The sequence below is a fragment of the Erpetoichthys calabaricus genome, chromosome 10 (genome assembly GCF_900747795.2).
Source record: "Erpetoichthys calabaricus chromosome 10, fErpCal1.3, whole genome shotgun sequence".
In the NCBI taxonomy this organism is placed as follows: domain Eukaryota; kingdom Metazoa; phylum Chordata; class Cladistia; order Polypteriformes; family Polypteridae; genus Erpetoichthys; species Erpetoichthys calabaricus.
The window spans coordinates 45190488-45207784 of record NC_041403.2 but is presented as its reverse complement, the minus strand read 5'-3'; the positions used below and the strand labels follow the sequence as shown (position 1 = coordinate 45207784).

General features: G+C 39.0%; 1 protein-coding gene across 2 annotated transcripts in view; it reads left to right on the top strand.

Annotated features, from left to right (window-relative positions):
* Window positions 1-17297, top strand: part of LOC114658374 (dihydropyrimidine dehydrogenase [NADP(+)]-like) — a 1245381-nt gene that overhangs the window by 717356 nt on the left and 510728 nt on the right. For both annotated transcript variants that reach the window (XM_028810459.2, XM_051933021.1), the window contains one exon: window positions 7253-7468. In XM_028810459.2, the coding sequence (XP_028666292.2) occupies window positions 7253-7468 (216 nt within the window). The remainder of the gene's footprint in view (window positions 1-7252; window positions 7469-17297) is intronic.

The window sequence follows — 17297 nt, the reverse complement described above, 5'->3', positions numbered from 1 at the left end:
AAATGTTTGGGCATATGGAAGGTATTATTGTTCAGGTTTGTTAGGTGAAGAGAACTCAAAAGCATGGGTACCTACTCAGCATGCAGTCATCTTATAAATGTGAGACCTCCATGCCAAGAGAATGGCAATTAGGAATCACAGCCTTAAGCAATATTGCTGTGGCCGTTCAAAGACTGCCACAAAATGCCTGTGACTATACAAAGAAACATAATGTGGCATTATCCGAAAAATGGTACAAATTATAAGTAACAAGAAAACCAGGACCAAAAGGGAAAGAATAAAAGATCTCAGGAAGCCTAAAACCCACATTCAAACCAGCAGTGGCAAATAGTTAGTGCCTTGATATTTCCACTGTTTTGTTCCTGTTTCCATAGTAGGAAATGTTATTTAATTCTGTTATTTACTTCTTACACTATTACCCACTTGCTATAATCAATTTTGTGCCAGGCAGTGCTTTGTTATCACCATAATTGTAGGAAATAGAAGAGGTCAGAAGCCTTGCAAGCCTTTTACTGGAGGAAAGCAATTCTGTTTGCTTCCTTTCAGCAGTAGAAGAAGAGTTTTAATGCAGCCCTGGTTCCATACTGTTTTACTAAGCCTAACTCATATGGCTTCATGGCCTATAGAATGTTTGTGGATATGTAAGGTATTGCCATTCATTTTTATTGATTTCTTGGGGTGACAAGTGAGTAAAAACTGCAAAGACCAATCCTGTGAAAAGCAGTAGGTTCCTTGCACAGACATCCCTACTAAATTCGGTGGTGGAAGGATGGTCCTACCCTAGAGAAACGTGATATATACTGTACATAACTTAATAATTCCCAGATTACTTTTGCAGCTTGGACTGTCAATCATGCAAAAATTTGAAAGTGGGTAGTGATTTGTAACAGATTATGGATCCTTCAGAGTCCCATATTCAGCCCCAGGTTCCATACCGTTTGACAGAGCACAGCTCATGTGGGTTCATGGCCTATTGAATATTTCGGGACATATAAAGAATTATTGTTAGTTTTTATTGGTTTCTTGGAGATACCATGAATAAGTTCAATTGAAAAGACCAAACCCACGAAAAGCAAAGGATCACTGTACAAATGTCAAACTGAATTTGAGATAGAGGGATTGTCCTGCCTTTGAAAAACTTGCTATATACAGTACTGTGCAAAAGTTTTAGGCAGGTGTGAAAAAATGCTGTAAACAAAGAATGCTTTCAGAAATATAAATAATGATTGTTTATTGTTATCAATTTACAAAATGCTAAGTGAGCGAACAAAAGAAAAATCTAAATCAAATCAATATTTGGTGTTACTACCTTTTGCCTTCAAACCAGCATCAATTCTTATAGGTACACTTGCACAAAGTCAGGGATTCTGTAGGATTCTAGTCAGGTGTATGATCAACCAATTATACCAAACAGGTGCTAATGATCGTCAATGTCACACGTAGGTTGAAACACAGTCATTAACTGAAACAGAAACAGCTGTGTAGAGGCTTAAAACTGGGTGAGGAACAGCCAAACTCTGCTACCAAGGCGAGGTTGTGGAAGACAGTTTCATGTCATGGCAAGATTGAGCACAGCAACAAGACACAAGGTAGTTATACTGCATCAGCAAGGTCTCTCCCAGACAAAGATTTCAAAGCAGACTGAGGTTTCAAGATGTGCTGTTCAAGCTCTTTTGAAGAAGCACAAAGAAATGGGCAATGCTGAGGATCGTAGACGCAGTGGTCGGCCAAGGAAACAGTGCAGCAGATGAAAGACACATCAAGCTTATTACCCTTCGAAATCGGAAGATGTCCATCAGTGCCATCAGCTCAGAACTGGCAGAAACCAGTGGGACCCAAGTACATCCATCTACTGTCCGGAGAAGTCTGGCCAGAAGTGGTCTTCATGGAAGAGTTGCAGCCAAAAAGCCATACCTCTGACGTGGAAACAAGGCCAAGTGACTCAAGTATGCACAAAAACATAGGAACTGGGGTGCAGAAAAATGGCAGCAGGTGCTCTGGACTGATGAGTCAAAATTTGAAATATCTGGCTGTAGCAGAAGGCAGTTTGTTCATTGAAGGGCTGGAGAGCGGTACAATAATGAGTGTCTGCAGGCAACAGTGAAGCATGGTGGAAGTTCCTTGAACGTTTGGGGCTGCATTTCTGCAAATGGAGTTGGAGATTTGGTCAGGATTAATGGTGTTCTCAATGCTGAGAAATACAGGCAGATACTTATCCATCCTGCAGTACCATCAGGGACGTGTATGATTGGCCCCAAATTTATTCTGCAGCAGGACAACGACCTCAAACATGCAGCCAAAGTCATTAAGAACTATCTTCAGCGTAAAGAAGAACAAGACGTCCTGGAAGTGATGGTATGGCCGCCTCAGAGCCCTGATCTCAACATCATCAAGTGTGTCTGGGATTACATGAAGAGACAGAAGGATGTGAGGAAGCCTACATCCACAGAAGATCTGTGGTTAGTTCTCCAAGATGTTTGGAACAACCTACCAGCCGAGTTCCTTCAAAAACTGTGTGCAAGTGTACCTAGAAGAATTGATGCTGTTTTGAAGGCAAAGGGTGGTCACACCAAATACTGATTTGATTTTGATTTCTCTTTTGTTCATTCACTGCATTTTGTTGATTGATGAAAATAAATGATTAGCACTTCCATTTTTGAAAGCATTCTTTGTTTACAGCATTTTTTCACACCTGCCTAAAACTTTTGCACAGTGCTGTACATAATCTATTAATTGGCTGGTTACTTTTGCAACTCGGGCTGTCACCCATGCAAACATTTTGAAGTGGGTGGTGATTTCTGAAGGATAGTGGATCACTTTTTGTAATTGGCATGCCTTATGTTTATTATTCATATAAACTTGCTTTGTGCATGGTGGAACAGAGAAAAATTATGAGAGGGCCAGAGCCTTCCCCGTGTCCTGATTGAGCACCACCTCCTGGTGGTCTCAGAGAAGGGCACCACCTCCACTTTTTGTTGGTCTCAACATGAACCCCAGCCAGGGGAGAAATGCTGGCTTAATGATGACACCCCTAGACCTGTCTTTATGTATCCTTTGTCTTACTCATTTGTCCTGGTGGATAACTTGGTGACACCCAGATGAGAAATGGTTTAAAGTTTTCTGGGGTTCAGAGGATGTGGGAGCTCTCTAGCCAGTGTAGCCTAGTAGCTGATTCATTGAACATAAAACAGCAAGGTTGATTTTTTCAATTCCCATTAGCAGATTCACTCCATCACCCTAAACTAGTTATTTAACCCGCCTGAATTCAACTCTATTATTTATATTTATGATAGCACAGCTCTGTACTTTTAATGTCTAGGGATGGTGTTCACTGTTGAAAGATGTTTTATAACACTTGGTTGAATGTTCAGGCATTCCCAGACCAGTCTAGAGATGTAATCTCCCCATGTCTTGGATCTGACCATTGGTATTCTACCAGTGATTTGAGCTCCAGGGGACATCATTGCATGATGAATGGTGATGAATGGTGATTTTAATCATTAATTCTGTACTTTCATTTTCAATAATGTCACAAAAATGAAATGTATGTCTGTATTTAATAGTGCAACAAGTCACATCCACCAACAGACTCATCTGACACACGTGTTGTAGTAGTGTGACCTTTAGCGGTGATTACTTCAGTATAAAATGGAAATGTTAAAAATGCTGAAGCTCTTACAGAGCCGAGTAGTACATAACTTCAGAGTGAAATTTTTTTTTTTGCTTTTCTATTTTATATTATAAAATGAAAACAATGAGCTGAAACTCTGAATGAGAACTGCGTTGACTCTCTATAAATCAGGTTGTAATAAACAAAACAGAGTGCTGTATATGGGAATAGATTGCTGTGTATATTTTGCCAACAGACTTCCATTTTGCTATGGGAGACTTACTTTCTTCAACCTGGGGGCAAGCTGCCTTTCACACTTGTTTATAGCCATCACTAAATGGATACATTCCTTTTATATGGCGCACAGCTCATTTTTTCTTGCCCATTGAAGTTTACGTTGTCCGTAGGCTAACTAAACTGGGCCCATGGTGCCTCTACTGTATGGCAGTATCTGAATTATTTAGTAAAGAATTAAAATTTAAGGAAAAATGAAGACACAGAAAATGTATACATATTAAATATTATATAACTAAAGTTATCTGTCTGGTTGCCTAATGCAAGGTATATGAGGTTACAGCTCATAGTCTAGGGCAGGGGTCCCCAACCACCGGTCCGCGACCCACTACCGGGCCGCAGCCGTCTGACAGCCGGGCCGCGAGAGAACTGCCGGCAACGGTGACTCACTCAGACTTTTCAGAACGCTTGGCGGGCGGGGCTTGGCAGCGGCGCAGAGAGAGGAGAGGGACCGAGGTGAGAGAGTACTACAACAAAGTATTGTTACGGTCCCGACAGTTTCCCCAAATGACACGAGTCTATAGAAATCGCGTTACTACGAAGTACATTCAGCAGATGCTTTCATTACAACGAAGTGACCTTGAAATGCCTGAATGAATCATCCACAGAGCAGTTAGATCTGTCGTCGCAGCTCAGATGTGCACGTTTGCACAACGATCCCCAAACAGAAACATTGTAAAAAAAATTCTTTCTTCAAACTTTCCTCGTAGTTTTTTTTTTGCTGTTTTTGTTTTCTGTGGTTTTCAGTGATACCTTTTGCTTATTGTTTGTCAACATTTGAAAAACATCCATTGGAATTTAACTCATTGTCACCCTCCTATAGAAACGGCAGACACGAAAAAAACGATAACAGTGTTAATGTTTGTGATGTGCAATCTGTTGGAATGGCAAATGCAAATCATATGTCTTTGTTATATGCAAAAAAAGAAGAAAAATCTCAGGTTGCAAACGTATGCGAACTGCTTAATAACTTAATAATAATAGAAATGTTATGTAAATTGTGTATAAAACTCCCCCCCCCTCCCACTCCCCCCAAGAGGTCCGTGGAAAAATTTGCATCTAATAAAGTGGTCCTTGCTGTCAAAAAGGTTGGGGACCACTGGTCTAGGGGATCCCTGACCATTCTGGTGACATTTTCTGGTAATAGTATTCCTGCCCAGTTCAGTAACATCCTAGCTTTCCTGTTCTTGCAGTAGAAGACGTCTGATATAGTTTTTGCTTCCTTCTGTTGTCCTAAATATCCCTTACCTAGAAGATGAATTTGCCAAATACACCTGTCAGTAAAACTGCAGATTGACTGGGTGCCACCAGAGGGCATGTGTGAGTGCAGATTGCACAAAGGTTACTAAACTTCATTTAAAGGTACCATACTGTCCTTGAATATAACAGTTCAGCAAGATGCTCTTTAGTCTGCAGCAATTATTATGAGAAATAATTGGAGATAGGTGGCTGCCATTCTTGTGTATTTTCATGGTTCCACCATCCTTCACTCCTAGTGATTTTGCTTCTTTCTTCTCTTCTAAAGTCACCAACATCCAAAAACAGTTTCAAGACACCAAGACGTCTATTTTCTCCTTCTCTGCTGTAAATCACTCTGAAATTTATGACCTGCTCTGTAACCACAGACCTACCCACGTACACACTGGACCCCATCCTTTCATTTTTTTTTCAGTCCATCTCTTCTTCTTTGATCCCATACATCTCCTCTCTGTTCAATGCCTCACAGAGCTCTGTAAAGTGATAGCATGACAAGGGTTTAGTTTATCCAATCTTGAATAAAGTGTGGTGATTTAAGCACCGCTGCTCATTATGGCATCAGATGTCATGCTCTCCCAGAGGCTTTTAGGAGAATCATCAGAACATAAGCATTGAAATCTGAAAGTGGCGGTGCCCAAGCAAAACAAAACAGCATCATAATATATTCAAAAAAAGAAGAGATATAACAATAAAATTCATTTTGAAATGAACTCTACAAGGTAAAACCAACCTAACAACATTTTAAAGTCTCATATTTATATTGTATTGTAAATGTTCATCCATCCATCTGTCCCATTTCTGTTTATTCCCACTTTCAGTTATAAACCCTGTGTGCTATATACCATTTACATTTTGCAGAGCCTTTTGCTGATTTATTTATTTATTTTTATTACATATGCTTCCTGTTGGATTCATTACATTCATTCGATTATACTGGCCTTATAATGAAAAAACTTTCTTGCAACAATACATCAGATTGTCTGTTATCAAAACTACATGTGAAGTGGCCCGACTTGATTGAACTCTCCATTCTTTATTAACTATCAGTAATTAAATGCACACAGTGCCTGCCACACATGGTTTTGTCAGCCAGATTTTTCAGTGAATTGTGACCCCACTGTGGCTTACTTATGAGTGACTTTAAATCCCCTTGACTTCTGACCAAGTCTTAAGATTGCTTTCAGGGTTAGGGCTGCCCCCCTTTGGCGGCAGCAGATTGGAGAGCTCCTTCTAGCTGCCATTGATATTCTTGCAATAGCACTCAAAGGGCTTGGTTGCTTATCAACTGCCTTTTTCGTCAAGTAATCAGATGTATGCACTTTTATAAGTATCCAAAAAGACTCATGCTAAATAGAGAATGCAAATAATTTTCAAGAATGCTTAAGGGATTTGTAGATTTTGTGAAAAGACAATATTTTTTTAAGACTTTATACTGTGCAACACTTTTTTCTTTTTGCATATAACTGCATTCAGATGAACTTTATATCTCTAATAAAAATGTCTTTCCTTTTATTTATGTATTTATTTTTATTTCCAACGCCTAATTTCAAGACCTATGTTTTCAAGATGACAGAATACACCTGTGTCAAGTGTATTAAGAGTCATGTGACATGTATTTAGTAATTGCAGATTCAGAGGAGGCCAGAAGGTTGGATAAGAATGAACTGCTCTTGTGAAGCCTGTTTCAAGGATAAAGAAAGGCTATTGAGGTTGAATAGAATGGAAATAAAAGATAGATTACTAATTAGGGTCATTAAAAAGATGAAAAGACTGTTTTTCCTTTATTATTATTAAAGGGCTTTTTAACATTGGATGAAATGTTTTGAGGAAGAGTCTAGGAATATGTTACAAACAGCACTGGAAATGAGCTTGGCTCCTTATATTGAATGTTGAGAATAGGGCTGACATTTTATTTTTATTTTATGTTTTGGCCCAAATCTTCATTAAGATATGCTTATTAAATGTTAATATTGTTCTATATTATTGCACGGTATTGCCATCTAGACATAGTAAAATATTGAAATAAGCAAAATGATCAACACAGACCTTTATTTACATAATTATTTTTTTTGTTCTGCTTAACTTTTACAGTCACTGCAAGGCACAACCGTGTCCAACAGTCCTCAACTTCCTCTGTTTTTCTCACCCATCGACATGGTTGATATTAGCGTAGAAATGGCAGGGCTGAAATTTCCAAACCCCTTTGGCCTGGCAAGCGCTCCACCAACAACAAGCACAGCTATGATCCGAAGAGCTTTTGAACAGGGCTGGGGATTTGCCCTCACCAAGACGTTCTCCCTTGACAAGGTAATAAAAGTTCATACTTCTTAGTTGATCAGCATTAAATTTTGTTATTGCCTTTTGCCAACAACCTTTGGTAAATATTATTTTAATAGCAATTGCATTTTAAAAATGATAAGAAAGATAATGATTTTCTTTTTACTTACCATATATGTGTTATAATTCCACAAACTCTACTTTTATTTAAAATTATCAACTGTTTGATCTACAAAAAAAAGTGTACTCTGCATGAAAACATGAGATTAAAACTTTTTCTCAGCTAACGCTATAAACTACATGGGTAACATTAATACCTAAAAACATAATTTATTGGGTGGAGTATTCCTTTAAAGCAGTGGCTCTTACACTTTTTTTTCCTCGCAACCCAATTTTGCCTATTTTGTGTCTTTGCAACCCATCGACTCCATGCAGCAGCAACTGATCATCGCGCCTTTCCGTCAAACATCGTCCTTCCCTCTTGGAGAATCACAACCACAATTGTCCAGGGAGAGAAGTGTCCCCCATGGACAATTTCCACCAACCATCATCCTCGGTTTGGGATGGTTGGTTGGGTCCTTCCTGAAGTATTGCTGACAGTCCTGGGAGTTTGTGTCAGCCATGCAGGCAGCAACCCATCAAAAGCCTTTCCGCAAACCATTTGCGACCCTTTCTCATTCAATTCAGTTGTAATTTATGCCTCGGCACGACCCATAGGAAATGAAAGACAAGTTCTACAACACTGTTTAGTACAATGGGTTGCAATGAGAATGGTCAAAAATACTATACTGCACTACTTACATAGAAGGTACCATAGCTGGGGCAAATATTTGTTTAGCAATGATGGTTCTGTAAATAACTATTGCTTAAAGCCATAGCACAGGATTTTGGTCAGGCAAACTGAAAATTTTTGCAACTTATGTATTATACCCATCCATCCATCCATTTTCCAACCCGCTGAATCCGAACACAGGGTCACGGGGTCTGCTGGAGCCAATCTCAGCCAACACAGGGCAGGAACCAATCCTGGGCAGGGTGCCAACCCACCGCAGGGCACACACAAACACACCCACACACCAAGCACACACTAGGGCCAATTTAGAATCGCCAATCCACCTAACCAGCATGTCTTTGGACTGTGGGAGGAAACCGGAGCGCCCGGAGGAAACCCACGCAGACACGGGGAGAACATGCAAACTCCACGCAGGGAGGACCCGGGAAGCGAACCCAGGTCCCCAGGTCTCCCAACTGCGAGGCAGCAGCGCTACCCACTGCGCCACCTATGTATTAAACCATTTTGCTTATTTTATTCTCTTGTCTGGTTCATTAGATATGCTCTCTAACTATTGTATGCTATAATCCATCCATCCATCCATCCATCCATCCATCCATCAGTGGAACTTACTTATCAAGTTTAAGAGTTGAAGGGAGGCAGAGTTCAATCCCACCAATCCCCTACAAAACAATGCACTGTTTTTCTTTCCATTGACAAGTTCAGAGTGCCGTATACAGTTACAAATACTGTATATTAATTAATTAAAATCAAACATAGCACACCACACATGTTAAACAGACACAATCACGTTCATAGACTTCTGAGACATTTGTTTTCCAAGCCTACCTATTCTAATACATTATGTTTTGATTATGTTTTGCAGAACATGCATTGGGATTGATGAGCTCTGTTTGGCTATTGTGTTGGGCTCTGTTGGACTGAATGGCCTATTCTTGTCAGTCTTTCCTTATGTAGTACGGGAATGCAGTGACCAGAACCTAACATGGTAGCAGGCAATGCAGACTGTACATGAGGCACCAAACTTGTCACAGAATAAAATTACTCTCACACCTTAATGTCAAAATAATTTAGAGCCACCAATTGGCCTAACCTAATGTGTTTGGATGCAAGAAAGAAGTAGAAGAACCTGGAGAGTATACACAGGAACACTGAGAAAATGTGGAGATTCCACACAAGTAGTGACCACACTACTTTTTACTTTACTTTCACCCTTGTCTTGTGGGGCCATAAGTGTTTCTCGAACCAGAATGAACATCTGAGGACAACTCGTTAAAATGTTTGTAATGGTTAGAGGTGAAATTTGCTGCTGTTAAGTTTCAATCTACAGGGTTTCTTCCTAAGAACCCTTTCCCAGTTTCCTTTATTCCATGCACTTTAAACGTATTAGACAAATACATAAAGTAACTATGAAAAAACAGGGAAAAAGGAAAAACAAAATAAACAAAAGACTTGACAATGAAAAAAATAGAAAGCCAAAATTGCTATTATCAGTTCAGGAGCTCAGTAGCACAAGGTAATGCAAAATCAATGATTAAATTGTATATTGTAATGAGCACAGAGAACGAAGAGAGGGGGGAAAAGACGTAGACCACTGCAGGTACTTCTGCCTCCTGGGATATCTTTCTGTTGTTTTGACTGTTGCATCGCTATATGGCATATCAGCAGCAAACAGAATGATAAGAACTGTGGTCTGCTGGAGTGTCTGAGTTGTAGGCACTGTACATATTTAGTGGTTTGGGCATTTTGAATGCTAAAATCTGCATCTCCTGTGACACTCCATTATCATCTCCCTTAATTGCGATCCTTTTCACTACCTTTTTATGGAGTGTGAAACACAGTTAACTTCAAATTCATATTTTGCAACTCACATTTTCAGAAGCATAGCTGCCAGTTCTGTTAATCTCACATCGACTCAGAAAGTACACACAGCACCTGTGACAACAAACAGTGTAGTTTACTGTTACCAGCACTCCATCGATGCCTTCAAATGCCAAAGTACAGTATAATCTGATTTTACAAAAATGTTTGTTTTTCCTTTGAACGGGTTATGCTTATTTTTAATGAATCCAATGTGTTCTCTGCACACACGACACACATTCATATGTTTAATATGAGCCTTTTCAGGAGTCTTTTCAACTGTAGCCAGTTTATTAGAATCAAAAGCTTGCTTTCTATCGGACGATGTTTGCAAGAACGTTACTCTTTGCAGTTCAAAATCACCACCCCTACTTTGAGTTCCATCTTCATGATGTGTTGGATTGGTTTAGAAATGTGACACTCAGTGAGCCGCCTAATTCTTCCTACCCATTTTTAAGCACAATTCACTCATGGTTGTTGCCAGACTTATACGTCTAGCTCTCTGAGACTACTGTATTTTAACCCTAAAGTGCAGAGCTGGAACACAAAAGTATTAATAACTGTACCATATCTTAATATATATCTTTTCTATTTTTATGTCTTATACTATGTGTTACATTTCTAAAACCTGTAATAGTAATTATATAATTAAATTGAAATACCAATGAATGGTATGTGGCGGACGGCTGGGACCCATGCCCGGCCAGGACGCCCCTTTGATACTGGATCCGGGGGAGCAGCCATGGGATGCACAGTACATTCCCCGGAAGATTTGGTGGTAGTCTCCCTGGGTTGCATCGGGACCAATACCTTGGAACACCGGAGCTCATCCCAGTTGGGCTCCATGGCCACCGCCAGGGGACTCTGCAAGGCTTCCTGAGCCCGAGTGGGCGGCAACGCAGCCACACCCGGAAGTGCAGCCTACTCGAGGTTAATTGCCACTTGGAGCACTTCTGGGTGAACTATAAAGACAGCCTGCGGCCACTACTCAGCGCACTAGAGTCGGGAGGAGGACGAAGGTGCCTGGGAGGAGTAGAGGAGGAGGAGGAAGAAGAAGAAGAAGAGTGTGGTTTGGGGTGATTTACTTTGTGTGTTGTTTTGGGACTGTGTTGGGCCTGTGGGACACGAGGAAGATGCGCCCCACGTCTGAAGAAAAATTAAAAAACCTTTTTCATTTATTTCTTCACGTGCCTCCATTGTCAGTCTGTGTTGGGCCGACACCTATATAGCACCTTTGCCACAGGTAACACATCAAGATGAGCCCTTTTGGTGCAATAAACAGAAGGTGTTTAGGAGCCTTTAATCTTGAAATCTCTAGAAGAATGTGCACATCAGTTAATATGGTTTCTTGTAAAGGATACCAGAGATGGTTTCTTGGGTGGAAAATAACACAATTTAAAAAAACAAGGATGATTTTGTGTTGGATGCTTTGGATTCATGTTCAACACAAAAAAGATAATGCATGGCAGCTGCTATTGCAGGTTAATTTTTTTCTTTTTATTTTACACAATACGTTTTAATTAGATCAAACAGTACCTTTAAGCACAGAATATTTTTACTAAAGATATTTACTGGAAAGCCATGAAATTTTCTCAAAGGAGGAGAAGTGTAATGTGGCTGATGCAGTGTGTTAAGATGCAGTACTTCACATAAATTCACAAATAACGGTAAAATATTTAATAAAAGATTAACATAGTTATATGAAAGGTGATTGAAGAAATTATTAGGAAACCATTATTTTTGGAAAGTTGGCAGGTCTAAAGCTTTGCATTGATTTGTATAGCTCTTAATCAGTTCCAATTCTATGTGATCAATCAGTCAGTTAATTGGAAGTTAATTCCAAGTAAGCATGCAGTCAGAGGTTAATCTTTTTAATTGAATTCTCTGTTTGAAAAAAGTTTTTACCCTTACCATTCTGTATTCATTCACTTTACAGATTCAAAAATGCTCTAGGATGTGTATTCTGCTTTTTGAATGAGTTTATTAAAACTGTTCTTAATTAATTGCTAGTCAGGGAGCAACTAACACTTCATTTACACCTGTGGCTGCTGTTCCAGCTCTGTTAAAGCTGAAAGCAGATAAAAAGGCTGTTACTAATTAGTTGTTTTGAAGAACACCCAGCGTGGAAACATCATTTCTACCTGTATTTTTGTTTTCATTGTTATTGTTTTACTAATTTTCAGACGGCATGTAAGATATGGTAGTAGATTTATTCTTATGCTCAGGTGTCTTCCACCTCTCTCTTGCCATGTTTTCTGTTTTTTGCTTTTCAGGTGTAAATTACGTATTGTAAGATAAAAGTGTTTGAAGGTATCTTGCAGCTGTTACTGAATAATTCCAACCCCTGCAGTTGCTTTTCAATTTTTTAATTTCAAATATATTATGTACTAGGAGACTGCGGGAGAAAGAAGTTCAAATATGAATTTATACCTTCTTGCGTAGTGATAGAGAGAAAATCTTGCACCATTTCCCTACAATGCTACCATTAAGTAAACCGACTGATCAGAAATCCAGCGGATTAGCGCTTAGAATATGGTGCTGGAGACACTTGAAAGTCAAAATGATGTCAATTACACCCTTAAAATATATTTTTTCAAATATTCCTAAACTTGAAAATAAACTCTCAAAATGTTTGATACTAAGATTTTAAATATTATATAGTGACACTGTGTTCATGCTTTAAACTGTTGTGTCTTAAATTTAATCTTTCATCAGTTTTTTTATTTAGTTATGCAAGATACTTTTCCAAAAAGAAACCAAGTCAACTTTACCTTATACTATAGCAGTTTTAATTTGTAGCTGTGACAAATTATAGCTGGTATATCCAAACTATAGCTGTACATTCTAAACAGTGCACTTCTGTTGGTTGGTTTGGCTTTGTTGTGATTGGTCAGTTTGGCTTTGGTGACACAATGAAAGAAGAAGCATGAGTGTGAAATGCATGAAAAGGAGTAACGCTGTACGAGGCATGCTAAGAGAGTCACCTTAAAAGACAGCAAGAATAAAACCAGACAGGAGGTGAGAAAGGTGCCTCAAAAATAATGACAGAGTGTGAGAAGCAGGCTTTGTGGGAATTTGCTTGAGAAGACGGTGCACACATTAGGAGATGTTCACACACACAAATAGAGAAGAAAGGAGCTGAAGGTACACACAGGGCAAGAGAATAGGAAATATTCTATTACCTGCCTTTGACAGGCACCATGGCTAGTAGCAAAAATCCTATATTTGTTCTTATAATTCAACTTACCTTATGAAACTGCCCCTGAATCTACTGGCCAATGGCCCTGTACCATTGACCAAATTGAGGCGTGAGAAAAGCGACTGTGCAGAATGGCTGAACTCTTTAATGATATTGTTTGCCTTTTTATGTAGGAGGTGTTGTATGTCTTTCTGCAGTACTTTATAATGGACTAGCTGAAATACCCAGCATTTTTAATGTTTGAGAAAAATATCATTTTAAAAAAAACACAACTTTAAAAATAAAAATAAATTAACAAACAATGAAGACTCGCCAATATGCTTGCAGTCTTGTGTGTATGTTATCATCCAGTTGATGTTCGGAACCGGCCAACTCTATTTAATTTCAAAAGCAATGGGCGCGGTGCTGCTCAAACATAAAGAATACTAGCAGTCACCTAAAGTTCGCCCTCTGGTGGTTGTTCAGAGTGTCAACTGGAAGATAACATGCATACAAGACCGTAAGATCACCCCCACCACCCTACCCAGAAGGGGGTGGGTTAGGGTTGATTTCACCCTATAATATTTTTAGTCGACCAATGAGAAACATGTACCAAGTTTCATGAAATCGCTCCAGCCGTTTGGAAGTGATTCTGGGACATACAAGCATACACGCATACATTGACTTTTATATACAGTATATATATATATATATATATATATATAGACAGATAACAGTTCACCTTCACTAAGTTCATGCAAAATATGATCTATCTCAATTCAAAATTTTACTTTACACACGCACACGTTTTTACTCATTTTATCTAAATTGTATCTGATATCACCAGGCATCTCCATCAATGGGTAATGTATTTTGGGATTGTGCTCTGCTCAGACCTCATTGGAATACAATCTTGTTTGTTTAGCAGACAGTCTTGGATTTTCAATATTTCCTTACCGTTTAACAGTTCTGTTTAGAGCAATACCCAATCTTCTGTGATGTCTGACACTACAATGCTAGTATGTTGTCTTATCTTGTTTAATTGGACAAATCCTCGTTCATCTACAATAACGATATAGCAAAAGGATTTCATTCGTTACTTAAAATGAGAAAAATGTACATTAACTTTATCTGAAAAAAAAAATACAAAATTACTTTTCAATTCAGAAGGCATTTTTAATTTTAATTTTATCCACAATTGAGTATGCTAAACCTATTGGCAACCTTTTTCGCATATTGCTGAGTGATTGTTTCATGTTAAAATCTTTTTTGTCACTGTTCTCTGTACATGAAAGACTGGCAGGTTATTTCCACATTGTAGTAACCAAAAAACAATATATTATAGTTATAAAGGTTTATTTTTATGTCACATGTGGGTCATCTTATTCATATATAAGCACTCTCAGCCTAACATTCAAGGTGACTAATTTACATATGTAATCATGATGTTTAGATGCCAAGTCAAGTATCATTGTTGCTGCTTTAAAGTTCAAAATTCTAAGCCTGGAAAAATCAGAAATTTCCAGCAAATGATTCTTCTATTTGCCCTGCAGTGGGCTGGTGCCCTGGCCGGGGTTTGTTTCCTGCCTTGCGCCCTGTGTTGGCTGGGATTGGCTCCAGCAGGCCCCCATGACCCTATAGTTAGGATATAGCGGGTTGAATAATGGATGGATGGATTCTTCTATTTCACATTTATAAATGTTCCTTCTTTTTAGATGCTTTTTTGTGACAATAGAAAAATACAAGAGTCATAAAAAGGTTTGGGGCAGCCACCCGTATAATATTCCCTGGCTGCACTGGTATGCTCAGAACGGAGTCCAAAACAGAACTGATTAGGTTAGTCAAATATGGAGGCTTTAAAGGCCAGAAAAGGAAGTGAAGTCATCGAGGGCGGAAGCAGAAGGGTCCTCCTCCATAGGTTCGGACCCGGACGTAACGTCATCAAAAGGGCCGGAACAGGAAGTCTCTTCAGTCATGGGTTCTTCACCGGAAGTGACATCATCCAAGGGTCCTGAATCGGAAGTGACGTCATTAGCGCCAGGTGGAATTTCCCTTGAATGGTCTTCCAGAAAAGTGAGAGAAAAGATCAGTGCACTCTGCCACCCCCTGGTCTGGCATGGAATTACTGTCATTTAGACCCTTTAGCAGCCTCCCATGTGCATGTGTGTGACACTATATACAAGTTTTAAAGAGTTGCTAGAACAGACATTGTAGCTGGATGGCACCAGCCCACCAGGGGTTTCACATAACGGCACACAAAACCCAACAATGGTAGCTGCAGATTTCCATTTATTTTTTATTTAATGTACTTCTCATTTTAAAGCTCGGAATTCTCCTTATATTTGGAAAAATAATATATGGGATGTCTCAGCTTGTAGCGTACAAAGGGAATTCAGCAGGATGTACATCTAATCCTTTCTGGACCCATCAGAGGATGTCAGGAGCATATGGTAAAATGGCACTCTTTGGTGTGCTGCCACTTGTCCATAGTGTGAGGCCTAAAGAGACCTGAATGTTGGAACATCGTTTGATAGGGTGAGGAGCATCACAGTGAGGAGTACAGAGAGAACATGTGAGGAGATGGCATCATAACGTTCTGGTGTTTGTGTAACTTCTCCAGTGGCCTAAATGGTGCCACACAAGTTGCCTTAGTGCCGTGCTTCTGCATTCTTCATTCCAGAGGTTGCCAGAGGATAGTTAAACACCAGACAGTATGGGCTTACATATTTACTTTTTTATCACTGCAAGCTACAGAGGGTAGGAGAAATTACCCAGGTACTTTTAGCTCAGCTCATGTATGTGGTGGTCCAGATGGGACCCCAAGGAGGAGAAAGAAACTAACATATCTTGAAAAGAAACTTGTATGATTAACAGCTTGTTAGCCTAGTAAAAGCTGCGGTGGGTTGGCACCCTGCCCAGGATTGGTTCCCTGCCTTGTGCCCTGTGTTGGCTGGGATTGGCTCCAGCAGACCCCCGTGACCCTGTGTTCGGATTCAGCGGGTTGGGCAATGGGTGGATGGATAGCCTAGTAAAAGGTACTAGGAAGCACTTTTTCCAAACTTGATTAGACCCCTTTTTCTGGGTGCTTCCGCATTTTATAAATTATTGTAGCAAGAAATAAATACTCTTTTGCTCAGAGAGCTAAATATAATAAATGCCCTGTGTAAAAAAAAAAAAAAAAGAAAAAAGTGTACTTGGAGAGTTGAATCAATTGTGAATAGACAGGAAAACATCAGCCTACTAGGAACCTAACATTTGTTTTCGAAGCAAAATCATGAATTGTTTATTAAGGCTATTAGAATTCTTTTGTTTTAATTTAAGTACTAATTCTGGTGCGGTGAAAATTAATCAGCAACATCTGTTTGTTCAGTAGTTGCTGACATTCCTTGATTAGAGAATCCAGACATGAGAACAGGAGCAGTTTAAAACCAAGAAACAAAAAAAGAAAAGAAATCTTTGGAAGCCCATTCAGGATTTTCAAACACACAAGTTGCAGATACACGTTGGGCTCAAATCTTTATTTGCTCTAATTTCTCTTGACCTGTATAAACAGCACCTGTCAGATACAGCACTGCTTATTAAAGCGCCCTTGTGCACAAATTAAACTGTGGACCTGATGCACGTGGAGGCCAGGCTGCCAGACGCTTCTGGATTTTAATGGAATATTTAACCTTTTAGTTGGACAGCCTCCTTTGCTAATCCAAAAGGTCAGATTTGTTTTTCCAATCATATAAGCAATCTATATAGATAGAAGTCTGTGCAGATTTGTAGATTTCAGGTAATAATTGTAATAAAACAATGCTAAACATTATTAGGCATTCCAGCTTGATAAAATGTTTAACCTGTCCACCTCTGTGAGGTTTGCTACTTAAAAAATTAATTACATGTTTGTGTTTTTTATATATATATATATATATATATATATATATATATATATATATATATATATATATATATATATATATATATATATAAAATATATATATATGTGTGTGTGCTGTACTAAATTCAGAAAGACAAAAGAGAGT